Source organism: Oculina patagonica, chromosome 8 (assembly GCF_052425735.1).
Source record: "Oculina patagonica isolate OP01 chromosome 8, crgOcupat, whole genome shotgun sequence".
Lineage (NCBI taxonomy): Eukaryota > Metazoa > Cnidaria > Anthozoa > Scleractinia > Oculinidae > Oculina > Oculina patagonica.
In genome coordinates, this window is record NC_135765.1 from 8,934,105 (window position 1) to 8,947,198 (window position 13,094).

The window sequence follows — 13,094 nt, forward strand, 5'->3', positions numbered from 1 at the left end:
ACGCGCACGCACCCATATTTTTAACCAGTCATGAATATCTCGTAAAGTTGTCGATGTCCGTCGTTGCACTTCGTGCATACGCTTTAAATAAATGCATAATGATGAGCCTAAGGTGTCCCCCGCGACCTTAAACAATACTCAAATGGACTAACAATAACACTGTTATAGCTTTTCCTTTTAATATCCGCTTACACGTTTTTAGCTTGAAATAATTGTGCTGATCGCCAAAAAAGATATAAAAATTTATCAAATCTTGGCAATTCGACAACATTTGATACAAAAACACGCTTTTACACGCGAAAAAACACACAACATAAAGCTGAACACACGGTGGCAATCGAATCGAACAAATTGAAATCAAACATTTAATTCATATATTTTTTTGTATCCGCTGCATAAATCGTTTTAATTTCACACATCAACCACGCAACTACGTTTTCTCCAAACAGTCACGATACCGTTAACGGCTGTATAAAGCAAGAAAAAACCATTGCATTTGGTGCGTTTGCTCCCCTTAGTCCTTTTCTGAACTGAGCCAGGTCAAAAAATTTGCGATATTTTGGTCGGGTATTTTGTGAAGGTGTCAACATGGTGCGAAAACGGTAAAACGGATGGGTCATTTAGAATCTGACGTCACATAATTTCCGTTCAAGTTCAGTTCTTTCTCTGAAATTGAAACTGAAACTCCGCTGTATCCGCTACAGCATATCTGCATTTCTTCAAATTAATTGATAAATTTGATCAAGGGTACCTCCAAGGTAATAGAGACCGCGAATAAATGACAAATAAATTTTCATTTTTGTTTCTTTCCTCTTTTTTTTTAGATTCCCGTGCCAATAGCCTATGTAAAGCCGTACCTATCCCCGAGGAAATACCAGAGCGTTTTTCCTCGGGGGTGGGCACTTGTGTAAACACTGCTTTTCGCGCCTGTTTGCACGCAAAGCGAAGTCAACTTATCCTTTGTTCTCTTTTGATCGTTGGCAGTTTAATCAACACCACTGAAATGAAGGTTGTTAATGAGCAAATTATTGGGTGAATTTCTCATCGTTGTCATATGTAATGAGACTAAACCTTTCGGTCACTGGAGGACTCATCTTGAAAACAAAAAGGCCAATTGTTTCATTATTAGCTATTACATTCCACGCCTGTTTGCACGCGTACGCAAACTAATTTTGGGCCACTGAGCGCGCGGTAGGTGGATGGAAAACTGCGGTTTATTTTTTGCGGAGTTATATTGCGAGTGCTGTATCAGAAAAACTGCGAACAATCCAAAGAGTAACGATGGCCATTGTCGACGAAAACTGGCAGACGAAGCGATCAACTATCAAAGAGAGAACCACGTTTATTTTCAACACGGAGACACTGAGCGCTGTGAAATTTGTTGTTCCACGGTCGACTGATGAATGTGAGAGCAAAAAGTCTAAATTGGTGATCCAAGCTCACAAGTTTGTGCTTGCCATCAGCAGTCCTGTGTTCTTTGCCATGTTCTATGGTCCAATGGCGGAGACTTCAGACTCTATTGAACTGCCTGACTGTGAGTACGAGAGTCTGTTGGAGATGTTTCGTTATTTGTACAGCGACGAAGTGAAGCTGAGCGGAAATAATGTGATGCAAGTGCTGTACTTGGCGAACAAGTATATGGTGCCTTCTCTTGCTAAAAAATGTAACGAATATCTTCGAGAGAACTTAAAAACATCCAATGTGTTTTGCATTCTCCCGTTCGCTCAGAAATTTGAAGATAAAAATTTGGAGGATCGATGCTGGGAAGTGATTGAGAAGCAGACAGAAGAAGCTGTGACGTCAGATGAATTTGTTACAGTTGAGCGATCACTAGTCGAGACAGTCGTGAAAAGAGCAGAAAGACTCGGAAGGTTGAACGTGAAGGAAGTAGAACTATTCAAAGCTGTTGATCGCTGGGCCACAAAAGAAAGTGAAAGGCAAGGGATAACTCCTGATGGCCATGCGAAGAGACGAATTCTTGGAGAGGAGATCGTGAAAGCGATAAGGTTTCAAAGGATGTCACAGAAGGAGTTTGCGTCAGTTGTAATTGATTCTGACATTCTTACATCTAAGGAGGTTGGTGACATGATGAAACTTTTCAGTGATGTTTTAACATCTCCAATTGTACAAGCCCCAAGGGTAGTTGCTCTAACTGGTCATCGGGTTCAAAGATTTGGAACCTTTAAACCGCCATTAACAAATCGGTTATGTGATGGTATGGCTGATTATATAAATTTTACTGTTAACAAACCCATCACGTTATATGGAGTTCAACATTTTGGTTCTGAAGGTGGCAAGTACAAGGTTTACACTGAAATTAAAGATACCACATGTACAGATATCTGTTCTCTGGTGATACAATTCGAATCATACACTTCAGAAAAGGACGAGACTTATGATTATTACGGCTTTGATGTACGGTTTGATCGTCCAGTTTGTTTAGAGGAAGGCAAAGAGTACATGTTAATGGCGGTTATTATCGGTCCTAAGTCATGGTATGGAGAAGACGGACAAACATCTGTTGAGTGTCAAGGAGTACGATTTACATTCCGTTCTCATGTCCCTTTCAGAACCACTGAAACAAGAGGCCAGTTTCCTGCGTTTTTGTTAGCTTAAGCCTAGCCTGTTCCAGGCTCTCGGTTTGTGGGGAAGAGCGAAAAAGGCGTGCGACCGCGGAAAAGACTCCCGCTCGTTGTTTCCCTCGGTCGCTCGCACGCTTTTTTCGCTCTTCCCCACAAACCGAAAGCCTGGAACAGGCTAGCTCTTTTGTCAGTCTTAGCCCAGTCTAGTAGTTGTACATATCGAGTTCTTTGCTAATCCGTTCTATGTTGAAGTACTCCTTAGTACATTATTTTTGTTTTGAGTGTCTTCGTGTCTCCGAAAAGAGGTCAACATTAATTACACTTCCGTAACTCGTAACATGTAAAGGCTTATGTATGCTACACCTTGAAAGACGATTGGTGCTTCTGAGATGCATCAAGCATCTCAGAAGCGTTTAGTGTATGGGAAGTAATAAAAGAATGCAGGCTAAATATACAATCTACTTGGTTTTGACTACTTGTTACTGGGATTTGACACTGTACCCCCCCCCCCCCCCCCCACCCCCTTCCGAATGGGATCTCATCCTTCCACCAGGTTGACGACTCATCGTAGTTGTTCATTTAGCGCGGTGTCTCGTAAATGTCTGTTTTCGATTCGCAAGGCTTCAAGTTGCGCGTTCGTTACCTTCAAAGAACAATGAAATAAAACAGTTTTGGTGTGGAGAGCTACTTGGGCATATTCTAAGACAATCATAATCAACCCTGTTATTCCGTTCACCCACTCTTCTCAAGGAAGATGCACTCATGTACCTACTTTATGTTGCAACACGCGCGCACCTCACGCGTGTATCCACACGCACGCACGCGCCACACGCGTGTATCCACGCGCACGCACGCACGCACATAGACACTAACATTTCCAATGCTTACCTGAAGTTCAGCAGCTGCGCGCTCTGTCATGCTTTGCGCTTGCTTCACGAAGGTCTTTTTCCATGCGTTGAGTTCTCTCAGTGATGGATGCAATTGCAACGTCCCTATCATCAAATGAAATAAGATCAAAATAAGAAAAAAAAAGAAGAGAAAACTTGCCACAACAAAAATAAGCCTTCATAGGCGCGCAAGAGAAGGAAAGGAAAGGAAAGGCAAAATGAAATAAAATAAAAAAGAAATAAAACGAAAAGAAACAAAAAGGAAAACAAAAGAGTTATAAGATAAGTAAGTGGAAAAAAGCTCAAAAGACCAGTTGTTTATCAGTGAAAAGAACATTCTCGTCTATAGAGCCGCCTGTCTCTCTTAGCTGGCGATTGGCTAGATGTAACAAAGGGAATTTTAAAGTTAGCAAAGCAACCGAAGGTAACAAACAAACAAACGAACAATGCACATCCAAATGCAAAATCACCTTTTATGAAGTTCAGCAGTCATGTTACCAATCTGTTTCTTCATACCGTCCACTTCAGCCTGATGTCCATCCTTAACAGTTGAGACCCTTGCTATTTTTTGAGCTGTAGATTCAAACGCACTATCACAAGTTCCATAAACTACCGACATTTCTGAAGAATTCAAACCACGAGTTTAGTTGGTTTATTCAGCAACCGAGAAGCATCACTCCAATTAAGTTCGTCCAGAATTAAAGGAGCTTGCGGCACTGGCCAAATGCCGGAGTAACCTGATTAAAAATTCGAGATTCGACTGTCTTATCAAAAGACATGACAGACGCTTATACCATTTACGTTGCCAACAACAACCGAATGGTTGTCCTCAAAGAAGACTGGGAACAGGAGAAACGTACAAATGGTAAAGAAATTTTCGGTGAGACTAAACCTTGTGAGCCTTGATGTGACAATTCAAAAGAAAGTTGTTGGTGAGTACAGTCAACTCTCGTTATGGCGGAAACGCTCGGGACGCCGTTGAGTGTACGTAATAGCGAGAGTCCGTAATAGTGGGGTGTGAAAAAAAAAGTGCTGTTAACATGAGTTAAATATAATATAGACTATGACGAGCACATCAGCAGTGGTGAAGCTGCTAAGCAGTCGATAGTAATTACTACGTAATTAAGTTACATGAGAAAGTTACTGTGTCCGCTTCATCGAGAGTCAAAACACTAAATTTGTTATTTTGGTACCACGAAAGTGTACGTAATTCCGCAATAGCGAGAGTCCGTAATAACGGCAGTCATTTCCAGTCAAACTTCTATAGCTTTCTCCGAGATCTGGATTTTGTCCGTTATAGCGAGCGTCCGTAAAAGCGGGCTGTCCGCAAGGCGAGAGTTGACTGTATTTTGCCAGGAGCTGGTACAAAAGAAAAACGAGGCACGGTATTTCATATCAAGGCGTTCGCAAAGCGATGGGGCGGGGTTAAACTTGTCACATTTCTCAATACACCTATCCTACTGTCTAGAAGTTTTGAAGATTAGACGACCGCAATCCAATGACAAAACAAAAAGCTGTAAACAATCATTCTTTATTCTCACTTTACATTATAGCTAGAGGCAGTTTGTTTTTTCTCCACCTCAAGAAAACTTCACAAATATCTACCAATACACTGTAAGCGATTTCAACCTCGTTGTCACAGTATACGCCGGGTCACTCCGAAATTCATAAACTTGCGTACAAAGATCTTAATTTGCTCATTAAATTAAAATCGAATACAGTCTTCGTATTGAACTATACAGTACTGATATTTAAAGTTAAAAAGTAACAAAAAACGTAATTGTAATAAATAAGTTTACAAATAGCCTGAAAACTAGTATATGCTGCAACATATTGCTTTGTAGATACAAGATAATTTCGTTAGTGTTGCAAAAGTAACAGAAAATATTGTTCTTATTAGTTGAGTAGAGAGAATACGGGATGAAAGTGACCTACCTAGTAACGAAAAAGCCCAGAATCGAATAATAATTAAGTTAATTTAGATTTTTTCACAAATAGTGCTACCTGTGAGTAATAATTTAGAAATAAATTATGGCCACTCCTGGGTAATCTTGTAGTGGACTGTCTCAATGAAGCCTATGAGTGTGGTGAACTTTCAACTTCTCAGAAAATGGCCATAATTAAATTGATAGAAAAGAAGGGAAAAGATAAAATGTATATTAAAAACTGGAGGCCGATCTCGCTCCTAAATGTGGATGTCAAGATTGCATCCAAAGCTATTAGTCCAGTCAATATATTGATAAGACCCATCACAAATTGCAACAGAATTTATTTCTTCACTATCCATCTCAGAAAAGTGTCCCGATCAACATATCAAAAGTCTAGAAAAATCTACGAAGGGGAAGTGACTTAATTTTTTACTTATACATCATACCGCTTTTGGTACAGCATGAAAACAAGGCTACATACAATAACCTACTCTTAGATGTATTTCTTTTATCGCAAATTTACTAATGTCATTCAAACAAGAAAGATAATGATCCAGACATCCTCACAAGTTCTAATTCAACTGGGTAGGACAAATGAATCACGAATTATAATCCTTTTGCCTAGTACTTTTCTAATTTTACAAATAAGCCTTTAAAAATCAGCATGACAACAAGACTAAATACAAAACAACTTTCCTCATTTACTTTTCATTGATGGAAACATCACCGGCTTAATTGAAATAAAGTAAAGCTATAATCTAGACACCTTAGCAGACAGTGTCAATTGGGAAGGATGCATGAATCAAACATCATCATCATCGTCATCAACTTCACTTTCACAGTCATCCGGCTGGACAGAGTTGGTGCAACCTGAGCCTCTACACTGACCACAAGCAGCTGAACACTCTAGGTTGTGTTTTCTGCAGGTACATCTAAGGCCGCTGCAGTCTGTGGAGCAGTTGCATCTCACAATTTGAAGGAGGGCTTGAGGTGCTGGAGGTAAGTGTGTCATGATAGGAAGAAGTAATCTTTCACTGACCTTCCATCCCCATTCTTCTGCTGACATGGTTTCTCCAACCCCCTTCCACTGTTGGACTTGAATGTACACACGTAGGCTGTGATATCTCGCTGCTGCTGATGTAGGAGGTAAGCTCTGTGGCTGAACTTGCGAAGTGTTGGTGGCTACCTTTTCGCAGTACCGTCGGTATCGAAGAGAATCCAGTCCTTCGTCAGACTTGCCATTGTAAACACAAACCAGTGCCTTTTCACCCGCTGCGACAACATCCTTCTTGGAGGCAGATGTGTTGTTGAACACTTGTGCTTGATCTCGAAAATGCTGGCTGGCGAAGAACTTCTTCAGTGAGACGCCCTTACCAATACCATAGAGGCGAGAAGTGGTATCAGATCCAAGGATTGCATGGATGAACAACATGTTGCTGCATACCTCTTCACCAAGCGTCTCCTTCACCACTTTCATGTTCCAGACCCGCCGTTTTATCGAATTGGCCTTTGGCTCCGGCTGAAAGAATAACTCAAATGCATCCAATTCCGTGTGATAGCACAATAGGATAAGAAGATCGGTGTCATCCCCGACAAGCACGGTGTTTATCCTTCTTGCGCTTTCCACAGATGTCTGTACTATGAGGAGATCAGCATCTGCTTGGGAGTGATGTGTTTGGCAATTTCTCTTCTGCAGATAGCTGCTCAGCATATTGATGAAGGATTGCTTGTTGCTTGAATTTGACAGGAACTGATCTTTCTTCATGGTAACTTTCATATCATCAGAAAATGTGACGGTTGTCCCTGTTTTCCCTCCTGCTCGCCTCTGCTGTGTCATATCCTTTGTGGAACTGCTAGTGTAACCATCAAAGACAACAATTGCCGCACCATACTTCCGAGTCACGTAGTTGCAGTACAAATCACAGATGTCCCTATATGTAGGGAATCCGCGTGGCCACGGGATGCGATGAAGAAGCGCACCACCATCCAACACATATTGGACTTCACCGGTTGGCCCAGCAGGATCGGAAGGAAGCTTGGCCCAGATAGCATCTGCTAGTACTGGCTTTTGTGGCTGAAGCAGCATGAACGAGGAATCAAACAGAGCTGTTGGATAGCTGCATAGCTCATGCTGGAACATGGCTTCCATGTCATCCAGTGATTTACTGGCAATTATTAGACGCTGAAACAACAGCTGCGGATCCACCTGGATCTTCTCTCCATCAATTTTAACAGATGACTTTGTGCTAAGTGTGATGACCTGATTACTTCTTTTAAACTTGAATTCCACAGCTGATTTTCCTGTCATGGATTCTAAGATGGTCTGTCCAATCTCCTTAGCATTTTCCACATTCACGGAACTGTCAGCATGGACGCCATTCATGATGTTCATCAGATCTTGATGAGGTGTGAAAGGGTTTCTTTCTGCTAGAGAAAAGAGCAAACTCTGGGTGTCCTTCATGTCGCGGGCTTGCCTAGACTTGGTCATATCCTTGTTCTGTTCTCCTGTGCTGTAACTTACACCTGTGAGGTCCAACATGACACGATTCATCTCAGCACAGGCAGGCATGGAGAGCAACCAAGTTAGTCGCTGTCTTTCCGTCATCCCACGTCCTCTTGTAAGACCACCACTTGTCTTAACGCTTCTCATTAGCACTTGCTCAATCACAAGATCTGTCGAGAGTCCTGCCCACATGCGGTTGCTTCTTCTAACTACATGGAACCCAGCTTCAAATTTCCTGTATACATCTGGATGTTCACTCTCAAGGCTGTTCATTGATTGCAAGTACAATCTGGCACTTTTAGCATACAGATTGTGCCCTGAGGCAGCCAGATAGGGAAGCATCTCTGACAAAGCTTGTAGATGGAGTCTCCAATTACCGGTTCGCTCAGCCTTTATGAACATGCGAAGGATGTCTACCATATCCATATACTGCAGCCAGAGCGATGCTGTGCGGTCGTCCTTCATGAAATCCCTCTGTTGTTGGAGATGGCCTTTTATCCTGTCTAGAACATCAGCTGCACTGATTTCTTCTGCTGACTTTTTTTTGTTCATTAACTCATCATACAGGGCACGAGCTTCCTGAAGGTCAGGATTCTGTCTGGGATCTGCAGTAGATGGCGTGTTTGATGCAACATCTTCATCTTCATCTTCATCTTCAGCTGCCGCTGACTCATTTGGTGTATCTTGCATTCCTGGAATGGGAACTGTAAGAGCTTTGGATAGCAAGAGTGTGTTAAGAGCTGCATCTACAAGAAGATGTGCACGCACTGCTCGAGCGATAGCTTTACCAGTAAAGATGTGCTCCACTGCGTTTGGTGCATAAATCATCTCTAAAAGCTCTTTTAATCCAGATCCTGCCATGAGATTGCCAATGCAGCCGAGAAAACTCATCTCAGTATGGAATCCACCAAGACGCAGGACTATTTCACGAAGGTCACTTCCTAGAGGTTCAGACATAATGATTGTCAAAGCCTTCCACCACAGTGGTTGATCAAAAGTAATAATTGGTGTTACGTTATGCTTGTGTGCATGTTCAGTTACAAACTTCAATGTGGAGAAGATGCAAGTAGGGTCACTTGAACTCATGTCAATCATTGGGAGGAATGTCACAGAGGACTGACCTGGGTGGTTACCACGATGAACAAACTGCATCATACCAGACCAAGCTGGTCTAGAGAAACCAAATAAGAGTGACGTCTTCCATAGAATATCAAGATTGGCTGTTGGATCGCGGGCTTTCTGGATGACTATGTCATTGTACTTGATCTCTATTTCCTGGCTTGCTAAGCCCTGGTGCTGTATTTGGATGCATCCTGCTGTGGAAATATCTTCTGCATTAACTCGTCTCCTTGGAACAAGTTGGCTCTGCGTTGTTCCAGGGGTAGCAGCGGCTATGATCCCCATGCCATGGAACGTATCGTTGCCGTCCAAGGTTCTTATGTTGTGATCAACATTATCTGCAACATATTGAACAAACTCGGAAGTATGGCTGGGAATATCAGTTCCTTGATTTACAGCTGCATTTTGTCCAAACTTCTGCACTTCTTGATATGAACAACAAAATCCATGGCGGTGGAGGGAGTCAACAAGGAAACGTGATGCAAAATGATGATGAAGCTGTACAGCCACTCCAACCTGAAGTGGTGCAAGTAGAACTCGAGGGCGGGCTGCTTGCATCATGGCTTGTCCAATAGATGCCAATTTAAGGCCGACATCTTTTCCTGCCAGGATCCCTTCTAAAAAAAGCTTGAGAGAGGCAGGAAGGAAGTTGAGGCATTTCTCTTCAGTTTCAATTTCATTTACGGTGGGATAGTGCTCATTTGAAGTGTCTACTAACTTGATGTCATTCTTAATGAGCTTGGCAGCAGTTTCTATGATGTATTGTTTTTCCTGTTCAGGATGATCCTTTTGATGAGCATGAAATTCTTGAAGAACAGTCTCTGCTGTGCTCCTGAACGTGACTACATTAGCCCTTCCATTTAATTCAGTGATTATTATTTGATCACCAAAGTGCTCCTTGATCTTTGCCTTCATGTGTGTATGGCCATACGCTGTGCTTTCCGAGTCCGCCATAAAATCATTCATTAAGTCAATAAGGTCACTCACACTAATCTGCTCATCGTCATTTTCTTGAAGAAACCTTGCTACTCGCAGGAACGCATCCGTTCTTTCCTTATCTTGCGGACGGCCAACTTTTTTCTTCTTGTGCGTAGGTTCATCAGTCACAAACTTCTTTGGAATTTGCTTCCCTGTGCGGAAATTGACACTACATGTCTGATGATACACTGCATCAGCGGAAGGTAAATCATGTACATGCATAATTCTGGCCTGTACAATGTCACTCCATGCATCTTGTCTTTCACAACATGTCGCCAATATAGTATCCTTAATGTCTAGGGTTGTTACATTAAATATCTCTTTTTTATTCCCTTGCTCCACAACATTGACAGGCGTTCCACAAAAAAAGCAATCACCGCTGAAACTGAAGCTCTTTTCCGCTGAACGGCGTTTGGAGTGGGAAATACTCGTGTCTGGGGTTTGGGCGGCCTCTCTTTTAGCTTGGGCTATTTTGTTAGGGTTGCAATGGATTTTGCGGCAATATTGGTGAACTTGTTGCCCAGGTACGGTGCAGATAGTACTATCATTACGCTCTAAACTTGCTCTGTTAACACTTGCACTGCCTTTCTCTCCTAGCGTAACTATAGCGGAGTCAGGCCCTTGGTCGAGTGGCTCTTTACAGATTATGCAATTGGCTTTTCCATCCATCACAGATTGTGTTTAAGATTATCTGAAATCATAAATATTCCAAGATTGATTGAACTAATAAAGCTTCAGCAAGTCTAGTTACAACACTGAATTTGAAATCCGAGTCTGTTCTTGCCGTCATAAATTTGCTTTATCAAATTTACCTACGTTTTTAAGTAAAAAATATACTTATAGGTCACCAAAATACTTCACTTCAATCACTTCTTTTGTACATTTATAAGTTTAAAATACCTGTTATAACCAAATTATTGTTGCAATTACAATCTTGCACAGCATATAAACAATGTAAACTAAAATAATTGTAGTTCTTGTACATTTTAAAACCATTTTTATACTAAAATAGTTTCACGAACTCAGGAAAAAATATGGTGTTTTGTGGCTTGAGCCCGAACTGAAGTGCCTACATTGTCTCTATTGTTATCTTAATATGATAAGTTAACTGCGAAATAGGGCTATTATACAGCTTGTCCTGGCCAATAGTCATCACATTTCATGAATTAGAAGAATAAACGATTCAAATTCACATGATGCTTACAATTTATATCATTATAAGTGCAGAAAATTGTTGTATTTAAACTGCTAACAAGCTTACGAACTTACATACACTGTAGTGAAACCAAAAATATAATTCTAATTTTCTCTGCGAAAAAGTTATTTAATTTGCAAATGTGTGTTTTATTGTGCTTAACATTCTATTCAAATCACCAATCAATATTTAAAACATTGAAAAGCAAGTCAAAATAAGTAATAAAAGGACTCACCTGTACACAGCAAATCCCACGTGGAGGCGGCCATATTGAATTGAGCCTGCAGTAACTACTGGTCTGCGGTTATTATTTTTAAACGGTCTCAAAATGTTAAGACAATAGTTTTCAATCAATAAAGATAATTACAAGGTTTTCCTAACGTTCTGATTTATGTAACAGCCTGTAAAAGATAACTGTTTATATAGCCTCGTTTTCATGTTCAGCATCAGGGTATCCATATAAATAATATATTTTTCTCCCCTTGTTCTCCTTAGATTGTTCTAGACTTTTGATATATTGTAGAGGATATATTTCTGGTTATAAAACCGTAGAGAAACTTTCTGTTGCAATTAGTGATAGGTTGACCACTTTTATTGGCTAAAATGCTTGGACTATATTGCCAAAAGGTTAGAAACTGTTTTACCTCTTATTATTCATGAAAATCAATGCGCCTATGTTAAGGGCCGATCAATCTTTGATAGCACCAGAATAATAGATGATGATATGTTTTATACCAAAGAAAATAATTTATCGGGTCTTCTTCTAGCTATTGATTTCGAGAAGGCTTTCGATTCTCTGGATTGGACCTTCTTAAATAAGGCCTTGTCAGCCTTCAATTTCGGTCAATCCTTTATTAAATGGGTCAACACCTTTTACTCTAATATCCAAAGTTGCGTCATGAATAACGGCTTTTCTTCTGTTCATTTTGACGTAATGCGCGGGGTGAGACAGGGCGATCTACTATCCCCCTATCTTTTTATTATTGCTCTAGAAACATTAGCTATATATATAAGAGGCAGCGATGAGATTAAAGGTATTAAGCTTCGGGATGAACATGAGGTTAAATTAACTGCATTTGCTGACGATATGACGACATTTTTGAAAGACGATCAGTCCGCTGACAACCTCTTGAAAGTACTGAACGATTTCGGTCTGTGCTCCGGCCTCAAGCTAAATAAGAGCAAGTTAGAAGCCTGTTATCTGGGTACTTCTTCCCCTACTGATTTTAATATTAACGTGGACATCAAGAGCTGTATTGAAATATTAGGTATCTTTTTCTCGTATAATAAAAAGGAAGCAGCAAAATCGAACTTTGAATCAATCTTGGATTCTTTGAAAAAGAAACTTAATCTATGGAAATGGAGGAATTTAACTGTTTTAGGCAGGATCCAAATTGTCAAAACATTTGCTATCTCGAAGTTTCTATATCGTGCATCACAGTTACCTCTCTCGAATGAAATAATTAAGAGTGCCAACAAAATTATTTTTGATTTTATATGGAAAGGAAAGGACAAAGTCAAAAGACGTGCTCTAATAAATAACATCGAAAATGGGGGGCTTAAAATGATACACTTGGAATCTCTTATTCAAGCGCAGAAAATGTCTTTTTTTAAACGCTATGTGGACCCGGAATACGCTGCTGACTGGAAACGTGTTTTGGATACACTTTTAAAGCAGGTCGGAGGCCCTTATCTCTTGAAGTGTAACTTTAGTCTTAATGGTCTTCCTGTAAAAGTGAGCCCTTTTTACGCTGAATGCTTGACGTTATGGTCTAAATTCAACACGTCGACCTCGCCTGATCAAGTCGAGGATATTTTGAATGAGATAGTGTGGAATAACAAGAACGTACTCGTTAACAAGAAATCATGTTATTACTCGGATTTGGTTGAAGTTGGCATACA

The 13,094-nt window shown here is 40.7% G+C and overlaps 2 protein-coding genes across 2 annotated transcripts in view; one reads left to right on the forward strand and one right to left on the reverse strand.

Moving 5' to 3' along the window:
• The first annotated feature begins 1,073 nt into the window (after positions 1–1,073).
• Positions 1,074–13,094, forward strand: part of LOC144662579 (BTB/POZ domain-containing protein 6-B-like) — a 20,438-nt gene continuing 8,417 nt past the window's right edge. Inside the window, exon 1 of the mRNA XM_078523418.1 lies at positions 1,074–2,887. Coding sequence (XP_078379544.1) covers positions 1,282–2,616 — 1,335 coding nt within the window. The 5' untranslated portion in view covers positions 1,074–1,281 and the 3' untranslated portion in view covers positions 2,617–2,887. The remainder of the gene's footprint in view (positions 2,888–13,094) is intronic.
• LOC144663100 (uncharacterized) lies at positions 6,200–8,827 on the reverse strand. The gene has a single exon (XM_078524033.1). It carries the CDS (start codon positions 8,789–8,791, stop codon positions 6,200–6,202), a length of 2,592 nt encoding a protein of 863 aa, XP_078380159.1. The 5' UTR covers positions 8,792–8,827.

Coding starts and splice junctions, on each gene's coding strand:
- LOC144663100 (XM_078524033.1), bottom strand. CDS start 8,791: ATGAGTTTTCTCGGCTGCATTGGCAATCTCATGGCAGGATCTGGATTA.